Here is a 23,826-nt window from a genome sequence, read left to right on the forward strand (position 1 = left end):
AATTAAATACGTAACAAAAAACCTACTTTTGTAAGTTGCATTTTCACGATTGAGATTGCACTACAGTACAGTACTTGTATGAGGTGAATTGAAAAATACTGTTTCTTTTGTTTATCATTTTTACAGTGCAGATATTTGTAATAAAAAATAATATAAATTGAGCACTGTACCCTTTGTATTCTGTGTTGTATTGAATTCAATATATTTGAAAATGTAGAAAAACATCCAAAAATATGTAATAAATTTCAATTGGTATTCTATTGTTTAACAGTGCGATTAATCGTGATTAATTTTTTTGAGTTAATCACGTGAGTTAACTGCGATTAATCAACAGACCTAATTTCCAAATGTTTACTTTGACATTGCTATCAAATTGGCCTTTGAATAAGGAACCAATCAGCCTCAGAATTCCTTTTATGTTATGCAAAGCAGCCCTGGATAAGGACAATTCACCAACCTGAGCCATGTGATTGACACAAACCCAGCGAGCGGAATGAAAGGAGGTCATGGGATGGGGAAGGGATGGGTGGGGATTGGGATATGTTGAACCTAGTTCCAATTCTCAAAGGCTCCTGGTGTTCCGAGATGCTCTATGACCTCACACTCATCCACAGCCTGTGCATCCCATCACCAAGCGGCCAGATGGATATAGCCTGACTTTAGCCAGGCTTTTGATACTGTCTCGCATCACCATCTCAGAAACAAACTAGGGAAATACAACCTAGGTGGAGCTACTCTAAGGTGGGTGCACAACTGGTTGGAAAACTGCTCCCAGATAGTAGTTATCAGTGGTTCATAGTCAAGCTGGAAGGGCATAATGAGTGGGTCCTACAGGGATCTGTTCTGGGTTTGGTTCTGTTCAATATCTTCATCAGTGATTTAGATAATGGCATAGAGAGCACACTTATAAAGTTTACAGACAATACCAAGCTGGGAGGGGTTGCAAGTGCTTTGGAGGATAGGATTAAAATTCAAAATGATCTGGACAAACTGGAGAAATAGTCTGAAGTAAATAGGATGAAATTCAATACGGACAAATGCAAAGTACTCCACTTAGGAAGGAACAATCAGTTGCACACATAGAAAATGGGAAATGACTGCCTAGGAAGGAGTACTGTGGAAAGGGATCTGGGGGTCATAGTGGACCACAAGCTAAATATGAGTCAACAGTGTAACACTGTTGCAAAAAAAGCAAACATCATTCTGGGATGTATTAGCAGGACAGTTGTAAGCAAGACACGAGAAGTAATTCTTCCGCTCTACTCTGCGTTGATTAGGCCTCAACTAGAGTATTGTGTCCAGTTCTGGGTGCTACATTTCAGGAAAGATGTGGCCAAATTGGAGTAAGTCCAGAAAAGAACAACAAAAACGATTAAAGGTCTAGAAAACATGACCTATGAGGGAAGATTGGAAAAAAAATGGTTTTTTTTTAGTCTCGAGAAGAGACGACTGAGGGGGGACATAATAGTTTTCAAGTACATAAAAGGTTGTTACAAGGAGGAGGGAGAAAAATAGTTTTCTTTAACCTCTGAGGGTAGGACAAGAAGCAATGGGCTTAAATTGCAGCAAAGGAGGTTTAGACTGGACATTAGGAAAAACTTCCTAACTGTCAGGGTGGTTAAGCACTGGAATAAATTGCCCAGGGAGGCTGTGGCATCCCCGTCATTGGAGATTTTTAAGAGCAGGTTAGACAAACACCTGTCAGGAATGATCTAGATAATACTTAGTCCTCCCATGAGTGCAGGGGACTGGACTAGATGTCTCTCGAGGTCCCCTCTAGTCCTATGATATTCTAGGATGCCTTCTCCCACTGAGCTGCAGCAGCTACCCACTTCAAAGTGACTAGGTGAGCATCTGGGTCACCCTCCTGTACTATCTTGGACTAGTGCTGCTCAGAATGGGGGAGTGGGGTCAATTCCCCCCCCCACACACACAGCTCCCAGGGAGTCCATGTAAGGGGAGTAAGATTCAGGAATGGGTTAAAGATGCAGACAAGGCCTTAATTAGCCCTGCTGTTGCTGCACCTGGGGAAGGGGTGTGTCTGGTAGGGCAAAATTATCAAGAAGGAAGCCCAACAGCGGGTAAGGGGAAGCCAGGAGGACGTCCTGGGGCTGACAGAAGGAACGAGGACCCAGGAAGGGCCCTGATGGCAGAGGGGCATGAGCCCTTGGAAAGAGGCTAAAGTGGCTGAGGATGGTTGCAGGAGGTAGGAAAACTAGGCCAGAAGTAAACAGCGGCTGCAGGAGATGAAGACTCTTGGTGTGGTGGCCCCAAAAGAGGGTGTAGTGAGGACTAAGGGACTGGAATGGACTAAGGTGGTGAGTTTGCTGGGGCTGGAAACACTGTTAGATTTGTCTGTGTTTTCAGAATCCCAGGGGAAGGCCTGAGGGCCCAAGCAGGGGTCCCACAGATACGGAGACTTTAGTTTTGACTTGGGATTTGGTACCTGAAAGGGTGAACTAGCTGGAGGGTTAACTTGTGGGAGGCGGGGGACCACTGGGTGTCCAGAAAGGCTGCTGACAGGGGCAGTGAGAAGAAGAAACTCCACTATGCGTGCTCAGGCGCCAGGGTGCGCACCAGGCAGTGGGTCGCTCTTTCATGGGATTTTTGTCATGAAAAGTTGATAATTTTTTTTCACTTTCCCCCAGAAAATTTAGACTTTGTCAAAAACTGCATATTTTTTGGCTGAAACTGAACGTTTTCCAGTTTAAAAAAATGCTCAAGGAAAGCGAACACTTCGGGTTTTCAAATAAATGAAAATGTTCCATATGGGGAGGGGGGAAAAAGTCTTGATGGCAATGTTTTGCACCCCCTTAGCTGAGACTAGAGGTGTTGCCAGATTGTAAGCCTTGTAATATTTGGTCCCTTTCCTAAGCCCAATGGCTGGAACCAGGTTATAAACTGAGGTTCTCAGTTATCACTTTTTAAAAAAAAAAAAGTTTCTAGTCCTGGTGGCTGCAGGGAGACATGTTTCAGGTGTAGAAAGAAACTTAGGGAAGAAAAACAAATTTCCCCTGAAAGTCTGTTTCCAGATTAAGTTATCTCCCATCCAAAAATGTTTGGCAATTTTTTTTTAACAAGTAGCTGCAACAATAAACCGTAACCTCAGCATGAGTTTTTTCCTCAAGCCTGCATAATCCCGGCAGAACCTCCTGAATCCCAGACTCTTGTTCCCTGTGCCCAGGTTTCCAGATCATTGGTGGAAATTAACCAGACATGCGGCAGCACAATGAGTCAGCCGGACACACTCAGCTGGTTTTTTGCACGTTCCAATAGACGTGAACTGCCGCCCTGTTACGGGAACTGATCGTGCAAACATTCACATTGGCATACTACTCACATGAGTTGGGGTCTTCAGATGGTGAAATTCATCTCATACAGAAGGCCTGTGCCTGGCTTATGGACCACTAAAGCCCTTATAGGGAGTACATGATACTGGCCTTTTGCGGAGAAGTGAATTTCACCACAGTAGGAGTAAGGGCTTCATTCTCATGCCCCTGCCGCTGAGATAACCTCGAACACCTGGTCACTTCACACTCTGTGCCAGTCAATTTACAATATTTGCTACTGTGTCGTTATTGAACATTAAACTTCACTTGTCTTGCAGTTCTCATTGAGACTTAAAAAAAAAAAAAAAAAAATCAAGCCAACCCCGTTGACTCGGCTATGCTATACTCTAATATATTGTCTGTAGGGCTGCATACGAAATTCTTGTTTGCATCATCTGTTACGTTAATTGGCAAATCTTTTTATAATCAAGAGAAATCCTGTTTGTAAAGGGATACGCACAAGAGGACAAAGGTAAGGCCGCACTTCACTCTGCATTGCCTGGCTTCGGACAGCTTGTTTTCTCAACCTCAACATGCCGTGAGCACTAGTTCTTTGCATGGAATTTCCTTGTTCTTTCCCGACTGTCCCAAAATACAATTATGCAGATGGCACTTCCCAAACGCTGCCTTTCTGGGGTCACAGGAACACATCCGCCTTCAATGGCTCGCTCTGGGTGTTAAATGCAGCCAGGTCCTATGGTGCGTGGGTTTTCTGGTGTTCTCTGAGATGTGCGTGTCGTCTAAAGCCTCTCTCGCACTCAGGACACTTATAGGGCTTGTCTGTCATGTGGATTTTCTGATGCTGAATGAGTGTCGAGCTCCGGCTGAAGCTTTTCTCACAGGTGGGACATCGATAGGGTTTTTCTCCCGTGTGGATCCTTTGATGATCTATGAGGCCCGACTTCTGAGTGAAGCTTTTCTCACACTCGTTGCATTTAAAGGGTTTCTCTGCGGTGTGGCTCCTCTGATGCGCCATCAGCTTGGAGCAGTGGACAAAGCATTTCTCACATGCAGAACACTTGTAAGGCTTTTCCCCTGAATGGGTTCTGGAGTGCTTGGTAAGGGTTGTGCTGGACCGGAAGCCTCTCTTGCACTCGGGACACTTAAAGGGCCTCTCTCCTGTGTGGACTCTGCGGTGTTCAACAAGACGGGATCTCCGAAAGAAGCTCTTCTCGCATTCGCTGCACTGGTAGCGTCTTTCCCTTCCGAGGGCGTTCGGCTGATCAGAGGGGCTGTCCTCCTCCGCAGCGCCCTCCTCCGTGTGGACTCGGAGGCGGTGATCGCTGAGGGCCGAGCTGCGGCTGAAGCTCTTCTCGCACTGGGGACATTTGTAGGGTCTCTCTCCTGTGTGGAGCCTCTGGTGCTCAATGAGCCGGGAGCTGCGGCGGAAGCTCCTCTTGCATTCAGGACACTGGTAGGGTCTCTCCCCGGTGTGGATCCGGCGATGCTCGGTGAGGTGCGAGTTCCGCACGAAGCTCCTCTCGCACTCAGGGCACTGGAAGGGTCGCTCCCCCGTGTGGATTCTCTGGTGTTTGATCAGGTGGGAGCTCAGCGCGAAGCTTTTCTCACACTCTGTGCATGAAAAGGGCCTCTCTCCGGTGTGGCTCCTCCGATGTGCGATCAGCGCCGAGCCCTGCTTGAAGCTCTTGCCGCACTCGCCGCACGTGAAAGGCCTCTCACTCGTGTGGGTCCTGTAGTGGGTGGTGAGGGTCGAGCGGTTCCCGAAGCTCTTCCCGCACTCGCCGCATTGATGGGGCTTTTTCCCAGTGTGGACCCTCTGGTGCTCCGCCAGCCGCGAGCCTCGGCTGAAGCTCTGCTGGCAATAGCTGCACGTGTAGGGCCTCTCTCCTGTGTGGACTCTGTAATGCTGCAGCATGCTCGTGCTCTCTGCGAAGCTCTTCTCGCACCTGGGGCACTGAAAGGGCCTCTCCCCTGTGTGGATTCTCTGGTGTTTGATCAGTCTGGAGCTCTGGCTGAAGCTTTTCTGGCACTCGGGGCATTCGTAGGGTCTCTCCCCCGTGTGGAGTCTCTGGTGCTCCACAAGCTTAGCGCTGCGGCTGAAGCCCCTCCCGCACTCGGGGCAGCTGTAGGGTCTCTCCGCCGTGTGCACCTGCTGATGCTGAATAAGGTGTGCACGCCGGCTGAATTCCTTCTCGCAGGTGGGGCACTTATAGGGTCTCTCCCCAGCATGGGCTCCGGAGTGAGCGGTTACATGCGACGGGTGAGGAAAGCGTTCGTTGTATTCCACGCAGCAGTGCAACCTCTGCTCTGGGGCGGTTCTCGGGGAGGCAGCGGCATCTTCCACTTCATTGAATCCTCTGCCACACCGATTCGCTCCACCACGTGGGTTTCCTGCTGGCTTCCCCTGCTGTCCTTCTGACGCAGGCTGCCCCTCGCCCACACCCCCGCCGCAGCCTGGGAAAGCACTCGCTCTGGCTCCTCGTGGCTCACCCAACCTCTCTGGAGACTCCTCGTCGTTAGTCCTTGAGACGAGCTCATCGGCTGGAATACAGGGGAACCCAGAGCTGGATTAGTGCATGCACACGGATCAATGGCTACTGTACGTATTTCATAAATGCCTACGACCAATATATGTACGGCAAGTCCTGTTTTCAAAAGTGACTGAGATACTGCAGAGCCTTAGGCTTGGCCTGCACTACAGCTAGGTCGACAAGGCAGCTTACGTTGACCTAATGACGTCAGTGTCGCACTACAGCCGTGCTCCCGCCGGTGGAAGCACCCTACTGCACCGACATAACGCCACCTCCACAAGAGGCGCAGGGCTTATATCGGGGTAGTTAGGGCAAAGCAGGGTCTGTTACACTTACATGGGCTGTTGGCTGTCTCTGCTGGAGCCGTGAAACGGACAAGAAAGCTGGCTCCAAGCTCCCCAGCCGGGCTGCTGCGAAGTCTCTGCTCCAGGCTGGGCTGCCTCCCGTGGTCCCAGTTCCCCACTCCCTGCCGAGAGCCCAGCTGTCCCCCAGGGTCCTGCTTCCCTGCTCCTCACCAGGACTATGGCAGCCAACCAGACTGTGGGTGTGAATCTCCCCGCTGGAGGCAAGAAGCCTTGGATGGCTTTCCCCCGACTCCCAGCTGGGAGCAGGGACCCAAAAGCCGGGGGGGAGCTGCGCAGAGCTGGGAGCCCTGGGGCTCAGCCCCCCGCACTGCCCCTCTCCAATCAATGGAAGTGCTCCTGGTGAGGATTCACAGCACTGTGGCTGTAAAACGACCTAACCTGGGTCGATTTAAGATTGTAGTGTAGACATGTCCTTATCCTCATTGAAGTCAATGGGATTTAGGCCTAAGGGCTAGCTCCACAAAACGACTGAGGTTCCCACTGGAATCCTCAGCCCCAGATTAGGTGTCCAGGCTCGCCACACAATGCATGAGCGTCGGGTACCTAAGAATGGGAGTTACAGGAGACAGCAAGCGGGGTGTGTTGCTGCTTAAGTTAACCAGTGGAAAATGCTGAGGAGAGGCTGGGGCTCAAAGGTCATTAGAATTGGGATTCACAGCTGGGAACCCTCTCCTGGAGTTAGGTGTCTAAGCCAGGGCAGCCCTTTCGCACAAAAAGCCAGACCGAGAACCCCACCCCATTAGAGCCAATAACCCAGGGGCTGGGGCACTCACCTGGGAGACGAGACCTGTTTTCTAATCCCCACTCTGCCTGATTTGGAGCAGGGACATGAACTTGGGTGCAAACCTCTCACCAGTGCCCTCACTAGCAGGCCCTTGGGTGTTCTGGGCTGGCTTTATTCTGGTTAGTTTTGCTATGAGAACACCAACTGGATTGGGCCCCACAGGCAGGAAACACCTAGCTAAAGAATCCCATCGGAGCTTGGGCATGAGCTAGGATGCTGAGCAACTTGGCAGTCTCAGGAGTTGCCTGGACTTGTGCCCGTCCGCCAGCCCCAAGGGAGCGTCACTTGCAGAAACAGGGGTGCCTGCGGGATTGGGCAGAAGCTAAGAAGGGGTTCTGAGGATCTCTGTGGCACCTAGGCACTGGAGTTCGGTGCCAAAGTCCCTTTGTGGTTCTAGTCCTAAATCCCTTCTGAAAATGGGACTTGGGCTCCTTGGAAAATGTTGCCCATCGTCTACAAGGTAATATCTCAGCAGCCTATTTAATGAACTTGAATCTGGAATTCCAGACAGTTCAAACAACCATCTAATACATGCATAATGATCCTACTGCTATTCATAGACGACCACTTGTTTTCTCTGTTTTGTGTCTTGTACAGGCAGACAACACTTAAAATTGACACCTCTCAAGCATACACTACTTGTTCCTAAATCTCAGTCTTGCAAGAACAAGCACCAGCTGGAATTTAGTTGCCATTTACTGAAAATGAATAGGATTCATTTATAGAGTATTTGATTCATCCTAGAAAATCTCTCTTATGTGGGCTAAATATTCTGTAAACTGGAATATGCTTCAGGATATCTTGTGTATTCTTTTGTAGGATCTTTTTTATTGTTTACAAGAAACTCTGAACTCAAGTGTTCAATAGAATAAATAACGGAACTAATATATATATTACAACCATCAGATTACGGAAGATTCATTGCAAATGGAGTCCGGTGGAAGAAGGAAGCTTTTGAAATACTTGTCTGTCTGGGTTTGGCTGATTAGAAGGTTGTCCCACATTTTCCCTGCCCTGGTCTCTTCTGGGCTGTTATCTATGCAACATGCTAGGGCAGTGATTCTCAACCAGGGGTCTGGGGCCCCCTGGGGGGCCATGAGCACATTTCAGGGTATCCGCCAAGCAGTGCCAGCGTTACCCTTGCTGGGGCCCAGGGTAGAAAGCTGAAGCCTCACCACATGGGGCTGAACACCGGGGCCCTGAGTCCCGCCATGCAGGGCTGAACACTGGGGCCCTGAGTCCCACCATGCAGGGCTGAAGCCAAAGCCTGAGCGATGTAGCTTCGTGGGGGCCCCTGTGGGATGGGGCCCCTGGCAATTGTCCTGCTTGCTACCCCCTAATGCCAGCCCTGGCTTTTAGATGCAGAAAACAAGTTATTGTCGGTCAAGTGCAATGGAAGTAGGTGGTTCCTCTGGGCTCATATAAAATTCATATGGATTGGATCAACAATCAACTGTTCTCAGTGGGGAGTAGGCATGTTTGTGCTCCTGGCTGGAGAACAGCTGACTGGCAGTGCAAGAAAGGCAATCCAAGCCATTAGAGAACAGCTTCTGGGACCCTCCCAATCCAAAATCACATCACGCAGCACATTGTCTTTGGTCAGGACCCCACTCCTGAAAGTCACTGATCTGTAGTGACCGCAAGCACGAAAACAAAGGAACTAGAGAGGTGTCTCTAGTGCTACATACCTCACTGCTGGGCCCTCTGTATGCACTGTCCAGCAAAGAAGTGCAGGTACACATGGCCTCCTCTTTAAAAGTGGCCACTGATTTGGGGTCCCTGAATTGCTGGGTCCTCAAGTGGAGACACTGTTGTTCTGATTTTTCAGAGGTTTTCAGCATGAAGATAAGGCACCTGGTGTCTCGTGCCAAGATTCAGGTACCCAGAGGCAGTGGGCATTCTTCAAAACGTTGGCCATGAGCTCATTATGTTTAGTAGTGTCCCTAAGACCATGTGGGTTTCTGGGGGTCTCTCACAAGAACAGTGAGCATTATATTGCTAAAGCCAGACAAGTCACTTCAGCCAGACTGTAACTAGGAAGGGGGATGGGAAGAGAATTACTTAGCCAGTAAGGAAAAGGACAAGGATAAATGGCTGAAAGGCTGAGAAGAGGGTGGAGCTAGATATGCAAGTTAACAAGGATGGGGCCACGTTAGCTTTTTGGAACCAGAGTTTTGGTTTAACCTATTCGGAAGATGGAGACCACACGCAAGCCAGTCCAACTTCAGATTGCAAACACCCCCAAGGTATGGGGAGTTCAGATCCAGGGCTTGTCATTTGGGCTCATTAGCATGAACATTGTATTACTATGCAAATCAGAATGCACACTGTATTACTATGCTAATCAGAATGCACACTGTATTACTATGCAAGTAAGTATGCACATTTTCATTACTATGGAAATTGTGTGGCAAATTTTATTACTGTGAAAATTAACATGCACATTTTTATTAGTATGCAAACTGGAATATGAAAGGATAAAACGAGGCCAAATCTTTTGGTCCTCCAGTAGTTTTAGTCAGTCCTTACTTCACTGAACGCTTCTTTTGAGGAAACACCGCGTCAGAGTCAGACTAGACCATTTTTTACTAGGAAGCTTTTGAAAGATGCAAATAACTGTTGAAGTGTAAATTGTTACTCACCTGAGGAAATGTACCTAGAACTGCCTCCTTCCCCCGAGGCCTGGCAAGTCTGGGCACATGGCTCTTCCCCTTGTTCTATCAGCCAGATAAGGGCAGGTTTCGTAGCTGCATGGCCTGGCACTGAAGAAGATTGAACATCATTTCAAATATAAAGAATTTAGTATTTTGTAGCGGACAAAATAAATAAACTTTTCCACTGAACCTTTTTTGGATGGGAAAATTGGGTTTTTGACTAAACACTTTTTTTTGGTGCGAAGTGTCTGCTTTCTGCAGAAACTGTTGTTTAGGTGAAAAACTGAATGTCCAAAACCAAATATTTCCATCCTGAAGTGCTGCCACAGTACCCCATGCTCCCATCCTCCTCCATGGGCTGGGCTCCCTAGCTGGACTTTTGTCTCCCATTACGCAGCATGGCAATGTGACCACCCGGGTGCACCACCTCCCCTCAACAAGACAGGAGACCACGGTGCATCATGGGAGATGTAGTCCAATCAGGGACTCCAGTCTACAGAATAAAATGGAGCATGAGGCACTTGAACTACAACTCCCAAGGCACTGCAGCATCATTTTCCGAATAGAAATATTTTGGAGTTTTGATTTTCTGTGGGGAAAGCCGCATGGAATATTTTGACAAAAACTATTCTTCATTTTCATCTAAATTTTCTGCAGGAAAAAAAGACCAGAACACTTTCCAACCAGCTACCTTAGGCATTTTAAGGGAATTTGCTGGCAGCAGAAATTATTTTTGTAACCGTGAGACTGATGCCCTCAGATTGCTCCCAAAGTGGATAGCTTATAGGCAGGACGTGCTTTCCCCCTCTCTGTCCTGGAGGAAGAGCAGTTTGGTTTTCCCACCAGTTTAGTCCTTGGACTTTCTGATGGGGCTACTTACAACTTGTGGAATTAAGCCCTTGTCCAGTAAAGCTCTCCAAGAACATGTTTAATTGTAAGCACATGAGTGGTCCCCCTGAAGTCAGTGGGATTAGTCCTATCATATCCTTACAGCACTTTGCTGGATCAGGGCCTTACTGCCTGCTGTGATGGAGTTTGTGATCTAGACCCAAAGCCACTGGGAACAGGACTAGGGCACGCTAATAATTCGTTTCACACCAAATGGTAACTGACGTGAAACCAACACCATTTCTTCACCGACATGGGTAGCTGATCAATACTGAATGCTAATGAGGACCCCATCACAGAGTACAGTATGTACATATGTGCTGGAATTATGGGTGCTGGGGGTGCTCCTGCGCCCCCTGGTGTGAAGTGGTTTCCATTAGATACAGGGTTTACAGTTTGGTTCGATGGCTCTCAGCCCCCCTACAATACAAATTGTTCCAGCCCCCTTTATTGGAGACGTGGGTGAGCGGAGAAGTTTGGATGGTGAGGCAGCATTAAAAATTCCTTCAAAGCCCATGGATTGAATCATTCACCTATTTACACACCTGAACACACTCTTCTCATTTTAGGAGGGTTTTACTGAATGGAGCTTGTGTAGCACGTAGGTGACCACTTTGTTTGGTGTCTCCTGGGGAGCCTGGACAGAATGCTGGGGTCTCTGGATTTTAAGTCTGCACAATTTATAAGCTAACTCCTTAACCATGTGAACAAAATGTGTCAAATCAACATCTCACTGTCCATGGTACTGACTGATATGGCCAGCCTACATCTCCCATGATGCAATGTGGTCTCCCCTCTGACTAAGCTGTGTTGTGCATCATGGGAGTCATATATGACGGCAGGTATATCATGGGATATACCAGCCAGGGAAACTGGCCCATAGGGGAGAATGGGGCCTTCAGGCACCTGAACTATACTCCCATGTGGCACTGCAGCACCATAGGGAGATGTTTAATGCTGACCTGATTTGAAACAAAATGTTTGGCCATTTCAAATTGAAATTTTTCTGAACTTTTTGTTCCATGAACAATTGATATTACAAATCTTAATCTGGATTTGGGATGAAAACAAATGTTGAAATATCCGTTTCCTGCGTGACACAAATTCCAGTCATTCACTTGGTGCTAGTCATCATTCAGAGATGGTTGGTTGAGCAAGAGTCTAGGAAGCAGTCTCTGGTTTTAGAGCTGGCCGGTCTCACCTTAGTCCACTTTCCTCAGACTCCAGGGACGGGGCTCGCTTCTCTATTAGAAAGTGTATTTTAGCAGCAACCTGGTGTCTCAGTGTTTAAGACTTCAATCAATCAGCACATAACACCGAGGCTTATAAACGCATGAAGCAGCAAGGGGCAGGGAATGAGGGTTAATCTTGGGGCTGGTATATAATATTTTGCTTCTCCTGGTTACCTGTGTGGGATTTTAAATATTCCTGCATTATAAAACATGTGTAGGTAGTTGCCCTTAACAATGGAACTTGTAATCTCTCAAACTATCACTCCATGTTATACCCTGTAATGAAGCAGATTTTAAATCAATATTTAGTGTACAAATTAGCTTTTCTTATATGCATAGTTAAATGTGAAGAAATACATAATACTGATTTGCAACTGGAGGATGCTGTCAATAGAGATATTACAGGTACTGCTATATTTTGGGAGCAAGTGAGGAATCTGTGGACTTGTCTACACACAGCTTTTGTACTGATTTGAAACTGGTTTAGTTACAGTGGTGCAACCCTCCATTGTGGACCACCAAAAATCAATGGAACATGGAAATAACCATGAACTGAATCTGAGTGAGAGCTGGCAAAGAAAAATCATCTTTACCCAGGGAAATCAAAGTCTCATAGTTGTCCCTCATCACGTCTCTGTACAGCTCTTTCTGCCATTCCGCGAGCTCCTCCCACTCCTCCTTGCAGAAATAGATGGCAACATCGTCAAACGTGACCAGAGCCTGAAACGACAAATAAACCATGATCAGCAAGGTCTGCTTCAATCACATCCTGACACTGGCAGGGCAGGGGAACTCACACTGCGAACACACATTCCAGCTGGTGCATCCCAGGGGAATCCCACACTTGCAGCTCTCCCTTGTCCCCACAGGGCTCTGACGGAAGGAAATCAGTCTCCAAGGGATGCTGGGATGGTGAGTAGCAGCTTTGCCATTCTCACAGTGGAGACTCCCCAACGAGGCAGCACTAGTTGCCACCACCCCTCTCGAAATGAGGGACATGTGACCGTCAGGATGGGGGACAACGCCCTGTGAAATGAGGGACACGATGAGGGACGCCCATTTCTTTACTGAGCACTCCCAGGAGTGCACGTTTCCTGCTTCTCCACAGCCCCATCACCAATGAGCCTTTAAAAGCCTCCCTGCTCTGCCAGCTCCACCTCCCTCTCCCCACCAAACACACCTGCTCTCTCCCATAAGCCACATCCTCCTTCCCTCTCCAACGCTCCTCCAAGCCTGTTCCCCCCCAGTGACCCCTCTGAAGCAGTGTCCACCCCACCCATCCAGCTCCCCTCCAAGCTTGGGGGCCTTCTCCCCTGCCCCACATACCTTCTAGGACTGAGGACTTACAACTTACAACCGTGCTCTGGGCAGCCAATGAGCACAGCGGAGCCACAGCAGGGTCGCCTGATCGGCTTGCTGCCTTCTTTGGACAGCTCTTAGGCCCAAGAGCAGCTCTCTGGCTGCTCAATGAGGCACATGCCCGCAGCTGTGGTCTTGCCGCTGCCTGCCCTGCTCCCAGCCTTGAGCCCAGCCTGGCTCCTGCCTTGTTCCTGTCCTACCCAGTTCATTCCACCCCTGCTCGGTTCCTGGCTCTGGCTTCTGCACTATCCCTGGCCACTGACTCCAGCTCCGACCACGAGGCCTGACCGCCCATGCCCATGACAATGCCTCAACCACCTTCACGTGGATGCTAGAGGGACTGGAGGCTCGCGCTCTCCTCTGAAGCAGGATCAGCCCCCACCCTGCACAGCAAGGCCCCGTGGCTCTGCACTCAGAGCCCATGGCTGGGTGGGCAGTGAGAGCTGTGGCTCCACAAAATCTGCCTAACAAGCAGGGTGATAAGATGCCCCGCCCCGGTCCCTGTGCCACAGGAGGCTGCAGCTGCCCCCTCCCTGCACTGCTGATCGGTTCAATAGTGGATCGGCAATGAGGGACTGCATGCTGGCAATGTTAAAAATCAGGCCAGATGCGGGGTGTCTACAGACATAAGTGAGTGAAATGTTCTGGCTGTGTCATAGAGGAGGTCAGACTCGATGGTCTAATAGTCCCTTCTGGTGTTGGTGTCTATGAACCAACAACAAGCAGATAGAAGAAAGTTCTCAGAGAACAAGCCCTTGTTTGTGCTGAGCGCCGCAGACTGGAATTCCAGCGTTTCTCTGCAGGAGGGTTGCAGAAAGCAGGCTTGTGTCCCACCACATGCCTAGTCTGAGCGGCAGAACAGGCTGTTGATTGACTCCCTCACTTCACGTGAGTCTCCCTCAGAGATCTCCAGGAAACTCTCGTGGAGATACTGGACAATCCGCTGCCGCAGGTTCCTCAGCAGAGCTGCTTTGTTTCTTGCCCCATTAACGGTAACTTTCCCACGCCACTGTGCTGTCACGAAGGGGTGGGGACCATTTCTGAACACAGGTGAATCGCATAAGGGCCAGGGCAGAAGCCACAGACTTGGAGAAGACCCTCCCTTGATTCCCTGTTCACCCTCAGCGGCGAGATATCTTCCATAATGAACACAGCCTGTGGAAAGTGTGGAGACAGGAATGATTATCAGGCCCCCCCTACAGTGCTGGCTCTCCCCAAGAGCCACGTGCCCAGTGTACAGCAGGGTCCGGGAAGAGCGATTTCCCTGTCCCTGTGGCTACTCATCATTTTGGGGGTCTTGTGGCTCATGTGTGCTTGCCTGGGGCCAGCCAGTTAGTGACAGGTGTGTGAGTACTGGCTATGTTTTAAAGCACTGAATCAGTGTTATCTGTGTTGCAAACAATACTGCTTCTGCTTTGTTATCAGCGACTGAACGGCTGCGCAGAATTAGAAAGCGGCCAAGAAGAACTAAGGAGGACTTTCTGCGTGAGGTCATGATGCACTCCGTTGCCGAGGAACAGGAATTGAAGGAGTAGCAGGACAGAGAGAAGAGGGACCAAAAGGAGAACGTGGCACACCGGAAAGAAGCCACGGAGCGGCTCTTAAACATTATGGAGCGCCAAGTGGACAAGCTCCAGGCGTTACTAGCTCTTCAAACTAAGCAGTTCTGCGCCTGCCCTCTCCTGCAGCCGCTGTCGCAAAACTCTTTCCCATGCACTCCCCCACCCACCCAACACACTCTTATCAACCTCCTGGCTTCAGTCTATACCCGTGACATTCCACTCCTCCCCCTTCACAGGCCAGCACTGCGGATTCCCACTACTCACTGCACTCAACACCCATCCCTCTGCAGCTTGGCCCTGCTGAAGTCCAGCACCCACTGCATTGTACTCCAAAGGAGAAGGTTGGGTATGATCCTTGGACATACACAAATCTGTAGCTGTCCTGGGACCCCTCCTCCTCTTGAGACCTTCCCTTCCCCCATCCCCCTCCCTGCTGATGAATTTTTTCATTTGACTCTCTCCTCTGGTTGTTGTCTTTTAATAAAAGAAGTGTGTTGGTTTGAAAGCAATCTTTATTCTATTACGTGAAAGCAAAAAGAGCACTGCAAAGCAACATACAATTATGTTAAGCCCCCTTCTTGCATCATATGCACCAATCACCTCCTAGCATTACAAGCACTGCAATCCCGAGCATAGCAACAAATATTAGTGGCTTTCAGCTTCAAATTGCTGCCTCAAGGCATCCCTGATCCTTATGGCCCTGCGCTGTGCCCCTCTAATAGCCCTGGTATAAGTATAGGAATATTGTCATCGGCCAGGTCCAGCTTCCCATACAGGCATCGCCAGCGGGCTTTTAAACAGCCAAAAGCACACTCAACAGTCATTCTGCACTTGCTCAGCCTGTTGTTGAACCGCTCCTTGCTGCTGTCAAGTTGCCCTGTGTATGGCTTCATAAGCCACAGCATTAAAGGGTAGGCGGGGTCTCCCAGGATCACAGTGGGCATTTCGACTTCCCCTATAGTGATCTTCTGGTCCGGGGTCCCCGCTTGAACTTCTTGAACAGCCAGTGTTCCGAAAGATGCACCTTTCTGAATCAGCCTGCGTTAATGTCCGTGAAACACCCATAGTGATCCACAAGCACCTGGAGAACCATTGAGCAATGCCCCGTGCGATTAATGTACTCAGTGGCTATGTTGTCTAGTGCCAGAATTGGAATGTGTGCGCCAGCTATTGCCCCTCCACAGTTAGGGAAGCCCATTTGTGCAAAGCCATCCACAAGGTCACACATGTTGCCTAGAGTCATGGGCAGGATGCTATTAATGGCCCTGCACACTTCCATCAACACAACTCCAATGGTTGACTTTCCCATTCCGAACTGATTAGGGACTAATCGGTAGCAGTCTGGAGTAGCCAGCTTCCACAGTGCAATCACCACGTGCTTCTCCAACAGCAGGGCAGCTCTCATTCTTGTGTCCTTGCGCCGCAGGGCTGGGGCAAGCTCCTCACACAGTCCCATGAATGTGGCTTTCCTCACGCGAAAGTTCTGCAGCCACTGCTCATCATCCCAGACACGCATCATGATGTGATCCCACCACTCAGTGCTTGTCTGCCGAGCCCAAAAGCGGTGTTCCACTGTGGTCAGCACCTCCGTGAATGCCACAAGCAATCTCCCGTCGTAGCTACTACGTGTGGAGAGATCAACGTCACACTCCTCTTGCCTTTGTAGTTTAAGGAATAACTCCACTGTCACTCGTGACATGTTGGTCAGAGCGAGCAGCATACAGGTCAGCAGTTCGGGATCCATTCCTGCAGACTGAAGAAGCAGAGCGCGCAGTACACAAACCGTTGAAAGATGGCGCCAAATGCGGACGGAAGCACAGGGATTGCTGGGATGTGAAGCAATGCATCACAGGGCATTGGGACAGGACCCAGGATGCCCCGCGACCGCCACCCCCCCGCTTTCCCACAAGTCTTAGTGGCAAAAGAGAAAGGTGCTCTGTGGGATAGCTGCCCAGAGTGCACCGCTTCGAACACCGCTGCAAGTGCCACAAGTGTGAACATGCTGTTGCACAGGCAGCTACCAGTGTGAACACACAATGGCGGTTTCCCTTCTGCACTCTCTGAGCGGTGCTGTAACTGCCGGCACCGTAACTTTGCCGGTGTAGACGTGCCCTCAGTGGTTGTCCCCTTCCCCTGGGCATTTACTGTCTGCTCACACATGGGGGGATGGGGGTAAGGAGAGGCCTACTGCCCCTGTTTGTTCCCCCCCACACCCTCCGAGTAGCAGGACCTCCCTAGACCTTTGCTCTCACACTGGGGAGGGCAGTGGGGAGTTCACAGTTATCATGACCCCCCTCCTTTCCCATTTTTGTGGGGATCAGCCCCCTATGAGCCCGGACAATGGACACTGCCTTAAGAGATGGGGCTGTGAATGGGAGGCATAAACCAGAACTTTTGGTCTCTGAGCAAAATTTCGAAAAGGAGCCCCTCCAGAATGCAGGCAGAGAGCAAGGATCATGCACAGGACACAGGGCTTGTCTACACTTCGAACGCTACAGCAGCGCCACTGTGCACTTCAGGAGATGCTACGCATGCCGACGGGAGGGCTGAGAGGTGGTAGCTAGAATTCTTCTGTCTGCCTGGGGACGTAGGTCGGCTTAGCTACAGCAAGGAGGGGCGTGGATTTTTCATACACCCAAGTACCACAGACCAGGCCGCAGTCTCTGAAAACGGCCAAGGGAAGGGCGCGAATTCCCAGCGTGTGGGTGCAGATTGAGCCACCACATCGTGTCATCCTGAGCCACCAAGTTACCGTGACAACAGACTGCCTGGAAATGCTCTTGCTTCAGCAGAGCTCGAGCCTGTCTGCATGTGTGCAGTTCACTCTCAGGCGGATACACGGCAACCCGGAGTTACAAACTTTACCTCTGGTCCCGTTTTCAGCAGTGCTTCCTGGCAGGGGCAGCGGGGCCGTGCACTAGAAGAGGAACTGAGCGAGGGGGGTCAGTGTGCAGAGGGTCAAAGCCATAGTCTGAGCCCCAGATGTGCACACAGGAAAACAGTTGGAACGAGAAATCTGTAAAATGCTCATGGTAAGGGGGCTCTATCCCCTTGCTCAGATAGCCCCAAATGCAGCATTAACACTGCCCCGCAGTCCCACGGGGCACAGCAAATTTAGACGATCCAAGGCAATATTTGGAGTCTGGAACACTTAGAATTGTTCATCTTCAAACCCGAAGCATTGCTTGACCTTACCTGGAACAGAACTGGCTCTCGGCTGTACCGGTAGCTGTGTTAGAGAGGCAGGCCTGTTTGTACAGCACCTAGCACAGTGGGCTCCTGGTCCATAAGCACTCCCACAATATAGATAATAAATAATATGGAAGAAATGTAAGCTCAGTACTAAGCCCACTCAGATAGGGCAACGTGAACCAAATGTCAGAGTTTGTAGAAAAAGGGTTCTCAGGGGAGAGGACTTTGTTGAATTCTGGTTCCAGGTTTAGAATTCACTCCTTAATAGAATCGCTTTAGTGAAGGAGTAACGATGCGGATTTGTGACTAGCACCGATATGCGACTGAAATCACTTTACAACTATGGAAGAAGGATTTCATGAATGTCTTCTACGTTCCCATCACCTTCTGAACCAGGAAAGGGAATATGGGCAGCGCGTGAACCGCCAGCTTGGGGAGACAGGCCCCCAGCCCCACCCCTTCTGCCCCAGGGGTCCCCTACCCCTTCTGCCTTCCCTCCCCTGCCGAGCCCAGAGACCCCCCCACCAGGGCTGCCGGTGCCCAAGAGCGCCAGCCAGGCAGCGTGGCCCCAGCCTAGACTACGGGGGAAGAGCGGAAAGCAGGAGGGAGCCTAGGGGTGGAGCGTGGGCGGGGTCACGCCTGGCGGTTTAGAGAGGCTCAGCCTCCCCTAGCCTGTGATACCTGCCACCTGTGAAAGGGAAGATGAATAAAAGAGCCCTGGCCAATCAGAGCAATTCGATTGTTTTAGAGGCGCTAGAGCAGAAGGGTAGCCTCGTGGTCAAGGACTCAAGAGACTCGGTTCCATTGCCTGTCCGCTACAGACTGTGTGACATTGGGCAAGTCACTTAAGGCTGGTCTACACTGAAAACCCGTATCTGCCTAGCTATGGCGCTCAGGGGTGTGAAAAATCTGTAGCGCTTCAGTGTAGACACTCCCTACTTTGACAGGAGGGTTTCTCCCATTGGCGTAGGGAATCCACTGTCCCGAGAGGTGATAGCTAGGTGGATGGAAGAATTCTTCCATCAGCTTGGCGCTGGCTTCACTGGGAATTAGGTCAGCTGAACTATGTGGCTGGGGGTGGATTTTTCACACCCCTGAGCGATGTAGCTGGGTCAGTCTAACGTTTTAGTGTACACCAGGCCAAACCGCAGGTGCGCACAGCGCTAGGTCGACAGAGGAATTATTCCATCAACCGAGCTATCACCTCTCGGGGGGTGGATCAACTCCCACAACAGGAGAACCCTCCCATTGCCATAGTGAGTGTCTATACTTTAGCTCTACAGCGGTACAGGTGCAGCTGCGCCACTGTAGCGTTTTAAGTGTAGACATAGTCTTAGGGTGTGTCTACACTTACAGAGTTTTTGCGCTGTAAGTTTCACCGGTGATAGGGACCTGGTGAAAGTAAAGCGCTGGTTTGTGTCCTCACTCAATTCCTCAGGCGTCAGAGCGTGTTTTACACTACCAGCACTTCCATCGCCGATGAGAGCAGCGCTGTAGGGCAGCTATCCCATGGTGTAGCTCTCTCAATAGGTCTTGTGGGAAGGGGGGTGGGGGGTGAGCGGAAGGCATTTTGGGTCCTTGCTCAGTTCCCCATGCTGCCCTGCTTCGTGTCTCAGGAGCCCCATTACTTCCTTGTTTCTTCCGTGGCATTTTTAAAAAAACCTCCTGCTATCTGTCTGCTTTCCCAGCCACATCTACAAACAAAGGGAAAGGGAGCTTCAAACTTCCCGGGGCTTACACGGGGAGGGGCGAACGTCCCTACGTCAGAGCAGAGGAGATGCTGGCCAGAGTGGTCGCTTTTGGAACTCCAGAGGCCAAAAGGTGTTTACACTGCTAGAATGTGTCTTCACTTTCACAGCAGCGCAAAAGGAACAGCGGTAAGAGCTGTATGCTTCTTGTGAAGGTGGTTTTCTTTTTGCGGTGAAACTTCTGAGTTTCACCACAAAAAGTCATTAACAAGTGTAGATGCTCCTGTGGTTTTAGCGCAAAAAAAGGGACTTTTTGCGCTTTAAATATATGGTAAGTGTAGACATAGCCTTAGTCTTTCTCTGCCTTTGTTCCCGTGCCCTCTTCAAATAATAGCACTTCCCTTACAACACCGCTATGTGATAGGATGGACTTAAAGATTCTGAGGTGCTCAGATACCATGATAATGGCAGCCACGTAAGATAAGATAGAGTCCATTAGTGATGAACCTTCCATTTTGAAAGATTTGGGATATTCTGGATGTCTTTGTCTTTCTGCATTTCTGGGATACTAGAGATTCGTTTGTCCCCCTCGACCTGGAAATAGGAAAATAAATTATTCTTCTCATCGTTTCCAGTGTCGGCTACTTGCCTCGTATTATTTTTGCCTAGAAATGGTTTGCTCCGTTGAATACCACTGCTGGTTCCAGGCCTTTGTTTCCAATGATTTCTGTATAGTACAAACCAATGTTTTTATTCTGACTCTGATCAGACAATACAAAGTGTCTAGACTTTAGCATGAAAAGTGTTTCATTAAATATAATATTGATTAAAATAAAAATTCATCAAGCCCCCACCTAGGCTCCTCTATGTCCCTTCCTTAAAGCCTAATTTTGTCATGATGCCAACAGATCGCTAACGTTCACTGTGTCTTCTACCCACAGGCGTAGAGCCCATGAGATGCAGTGATGTTCCTACCTGAACAGAGCCGTCTGCAGCCATTTCCCTTCCTGATTCGCCTCGGACAAAGGGCTCGTTTCTCAGCTGTAGCTTGCCAGCCGGTGCGGAATCCAGGTCTCTTCCTGCCTGGGACAAGTTCCCCCCACCTGCTGTGCGGGGACTGCCTGCCCCTCGCTCCCCTTGCAGGAAAACACAAACGAAAGTTAAGTGACTGTAGGTGAGAAGCATTTCCGTGCAGCACTGGAACAAACCATCAAACTCTGCCTACATCCGCTTCTTGACTGTAAACTATCTTAATCTGCAGAAAAGGAACAGGAATTTAACAGGCACAAAACGTAAGAGGAGAAGACAGGCTGCTCCAATCCCCTGTGACAGTGGATATGGCAGCAGCAGCTTTCACCAATATAAAGAGCGAACAGCCCAGCGCCAGGTGCAGCAATGGGAGATCCTGAAGGGAACTGCGGGGGGAGGCCTGAGGGGGTAGCTGGGGCTGGGAAGCAATGGGAGAAGTTCTGGAGGAGGGGAGACATGCTGAGGCCCTGCATCCAGCAATGCCCAGGCCACAGAGGGGATTGCAGGGGACAGCTTCACCTGTGCATAGACACCCCTCAAGTGATACTGTGGTGGGCTCCTCCGAATCTGCAAGCAGCAAGAGCCAACAGGCGGGAGCAGGGAGTCGGGCCCAGCCCCGTGGGATAGGAGCTACAGCTGTGCAGTGACTGCAGGGTGGGCTCGGTCCCCCCAAGAACACTTTCACCAGCCGCTTATGCCCCCCAATTAATCAGCTACATATGTTCGAAGTATGATGCAAACATTAACCAATTTATGGCAGCAAGACAATTATCCATCAGGTATTATTATCCCCATTGTAAACAGCTGGGGAAACTGAGGCAGACAAAGAGTGGCTTGCCCAGGCCACACGGGGAGCTGGTGCATCTCCAAGGCTCCCTATCTCCTACCCTGTGCTCATCCCTCCCTGCTGTCTCAATAGGGACCTGTTCACTGACCTTGGGGAAGGTATGTCCCATCCTCAGGGGATCCGGGCTAGCCTCGCACGCTTGTCTTTTCAGCAACAGAGCTGCTATTAGGGCCCCATGAGCACCTGGACTGACTGGTCCGTGGGCCTGGCTCCAGTCCAGGGGACTTCCGTCCCTCCCTCCCTCCCTCCCTCCCACCCACCCATCCATCCATCCATCCCCTGACCTCCTGGCTCCAGGGAACTTCCGTCCCTCCCTCCGATCCCCTGACCTCCTGGCGACCTCCCTCCCACCCACCCACCCATCCCCTGACCTCCTGGGGACCTCCCTCCCGCCCACCCACCCATCCATCCATCCATCCCTCCCCTGACCTCCTGGCTCTCTCTGGGTCCAGGAGGGGCACCCCCCGCCCCTTAGCCAAGTTCCCCAGACAGGTATCGAACCTGCCGCAGCGGCGGCGGCGCATTCGCGCAGAGAGCGGCCGGCTCCGGGAGCTCGGGACAGAGCCGGGTGCGGCGCGGGGCTGGCGGGCTCTGTGCCTGGCCATTGTGCCCAGGCTGAGCGCGCCGGGAGAGCCCGCCGGGAAGATGCTGCAGCAGCCTCTGGGCCGCTGAACACAGCCACAGCCCGCGAACGAGACGCCCCTGCCGGCCCCCGGGCTCACCTCCCGCTGCCTCCATCCCCCCGAGGGCAGCTCGGAGACACGGTGGACGGGGCACAATTTTGCAAAGCTCAACAAAATGTCTGCTGGGATGAGCCGGCGGTAACCCTTTGGCTGCCAGCACGGGCTGCAGCGAGCAGACCCAGCTGCAGAGACCTATCGGCACCTTGTGGCGCTTTCGAAAAGTGTTGGGAGCTGTTCAGCCAAGCCACGGCTCTGCCCTTTGCGTTTTCTTGTCATTTACCTGGGACATTGGCCAGCAGCACATGGGATCCTTGTTCCTTAAGGCAGGGCTGACCCATGTGCTTAACTCTACACGTGTGAGTGGGCCCCCAATTTGAAGTTGAGCGGCTGTGCCAGGGTTTGCAGGATGAGGGTTTGAAGCAGGAGGCTGGAGAGGTGATGGCTGAGGGTTGTAGTTTCGCTGGGGTGCTCAGTTCACCTGCATGCACTAAAATGACGAATCTAGCTTGTATTTGTTCATTTGGATTTAATCATATAAAAGAGGGTTAGAAACCAGCCCTGGGCCCCCTGACAACAATTAAATACACATCCCTATCAGCACCCTGCCACACCACAGCATATACCAGGGGGTCGGCAACGTTCGGCACGCGGCTCACCAGGGTAAGCACCCTAGCGGGCTGGGTCAGTTTATTTACCTGCTGACGCGGCAGGTTCGGCCGATCGCGGCCCCCACTCGCCGCGGTTCGCGTCCTGGGCCAATGGGGTTGGTGGGAAGCGGTGCGGGCTGAGGGATGTGCTGGCTGTGGCTTCCTGCCGCCCCCATTGTCTCAGGATGGCGAACCGCGGTGAGTGGGGGCCGCGATCGGCCAAACCTGCCGCGTCAGCAGGTAAATAAACAGGGTGCTTACCCTGGCGAGCCGCGTGACGAAGGTTGCCGACCCCTGGCATATACTATCATCCCCGCCAATCAGTGTAGCCGCAAAATCACCCCTCATTTCACTCTGCCCTGACCTCACTCCATCAGCTCCCCTCAGAAATTACATCCCACGCGGAGGCGAAAGGAGGGTGTGATAAACTATAGTCATGACTTTTGTGCCAGGCTTGTAGTGGTTTAGGGATGGCCAGACTGATCAAGCAATGGGGAGAGGGCAGGACTGTCAAAATGTCATAGTTTGTTTTTAAGGTGAGATGAGACCATCATGATCACCTAGTCTGACCTTCTATATAACAAAGGCCAGAGAATTTAACTCTGTGATTTCTGCATCAAAAGGCCATAACGTCTGGTTGAGATTGACGATCTTTCTCAAAATATGTGCTCTAGCTTTAAATAAAGACTTCATGTGATGAGAACCCACAGGTCCCTAGATAAATTGTTCCAATGGCGAATTACCTTCCTTGTTAAAAATTTGCAGTTTGAACTTGCTTAGGTTCAACTTCTAACTACTGGACCCTGTTACAGATTTGTCTGCTAAATTAAAGAACCTTCTGACAGAAATCTTCTCCTCATGTACTACAAGCAGTGCACTGCCATGCCATGTTCAGTTGGTTTCCACCAAGTACTTTTCCAGGTCACTCATTTCTAAGATACAGTTTCTCATCCTGTAAATATGACCTACGTTCTTTGTCCTTAGATGTATGACTTTCCATTGGGGTGTGTTAAATTGCATGTGGTTTGACTGAGCCGTAATCCCCTGTTGAATCAGTGCGCAGTGAATGCACAGC

General features: G+C 50.5%; 1 protein-coding gene across 3 annotated transcripts; it reads right to left on the reverse strand.

Annotated features, from left to right (window-relative positions):
* Positions 1-750: 750 nt before the first annotated feature.
* LOC101933249 (zinc finger protein 883-like) lies at positions 751-22,345 on the reverse strand. 3 transcript variants are annotated; one of them, XM_024109522.3, is made up of 5 exons: positions 22,144-22,345; positions 20,521-20,681; positions 12,338-12,464; positions 9,613-9,732; positions 751-5,831 (listed from the first exon to the last, which is right to left on the reverse strand). In XM_024109522.3, the coding sequence occupies exons 1-5, from the start codon at positions 22,157-22,159 to the stop codon at positions 4,024-4,026; spliced, it is 2,232 nt and encodes a 743-aa protein (XP_023965290.2). In that variant the 5' UTR covers positions 22,160-22,345; the 3' UTR covers positions 751-4,023. The 3 variants fall into 3 exon arrangements, with proteins under 3 accessions (XP_023965290.2, XP_065424722.1, XP_005278839.2); XM_065568650.1 differs by lacking the exon at positions 22,144-22,345 and adding an exon at positions 21,923-22,133; XM_005278782.5 differs by lacking the exon at positions 22,144-22,345 and adding an exon at positions 21,510-21,710.
* Positions 22,346-23,826: the final 1,481 nt, after the last annotated feature.

This window comes from Chrysemys picta, chromosome 15 (genome assembly GCF_011386835.1).
Source record: "Chrysemys picta bellii isolate R12L10 chromosome 15, ASM1138683v2, whole genome shotgun sequence".
In the NCBI taxonomy this organism is placed as follows: domain Eukaryota; kingdom Metazoa; phylum Chordata; order Testudines; family Emydidae; genus Chrysemys; species Chrysemys picta.

Excerpts from the sequence above, each read along its gene's own strand:
- LOC101933249 (XM_024109522.3), bottom strand. Across the intron at positions 12,465-20,520 it reads CTGCAGACGGCTCTGTTCAG|GCTCTGGTCACGTTTGACGA; the intron begins GTAGGAACATCA and ends TTGTCGTTTCAG. Across the intron at positions 5,832-9,612 it reads TTCTAGGTACATTTCCTCAG|CCGATGAGCTCGTCTCAAGG; the intron begins GTGAGTAACAAT and ends CCTGTATTCCAG.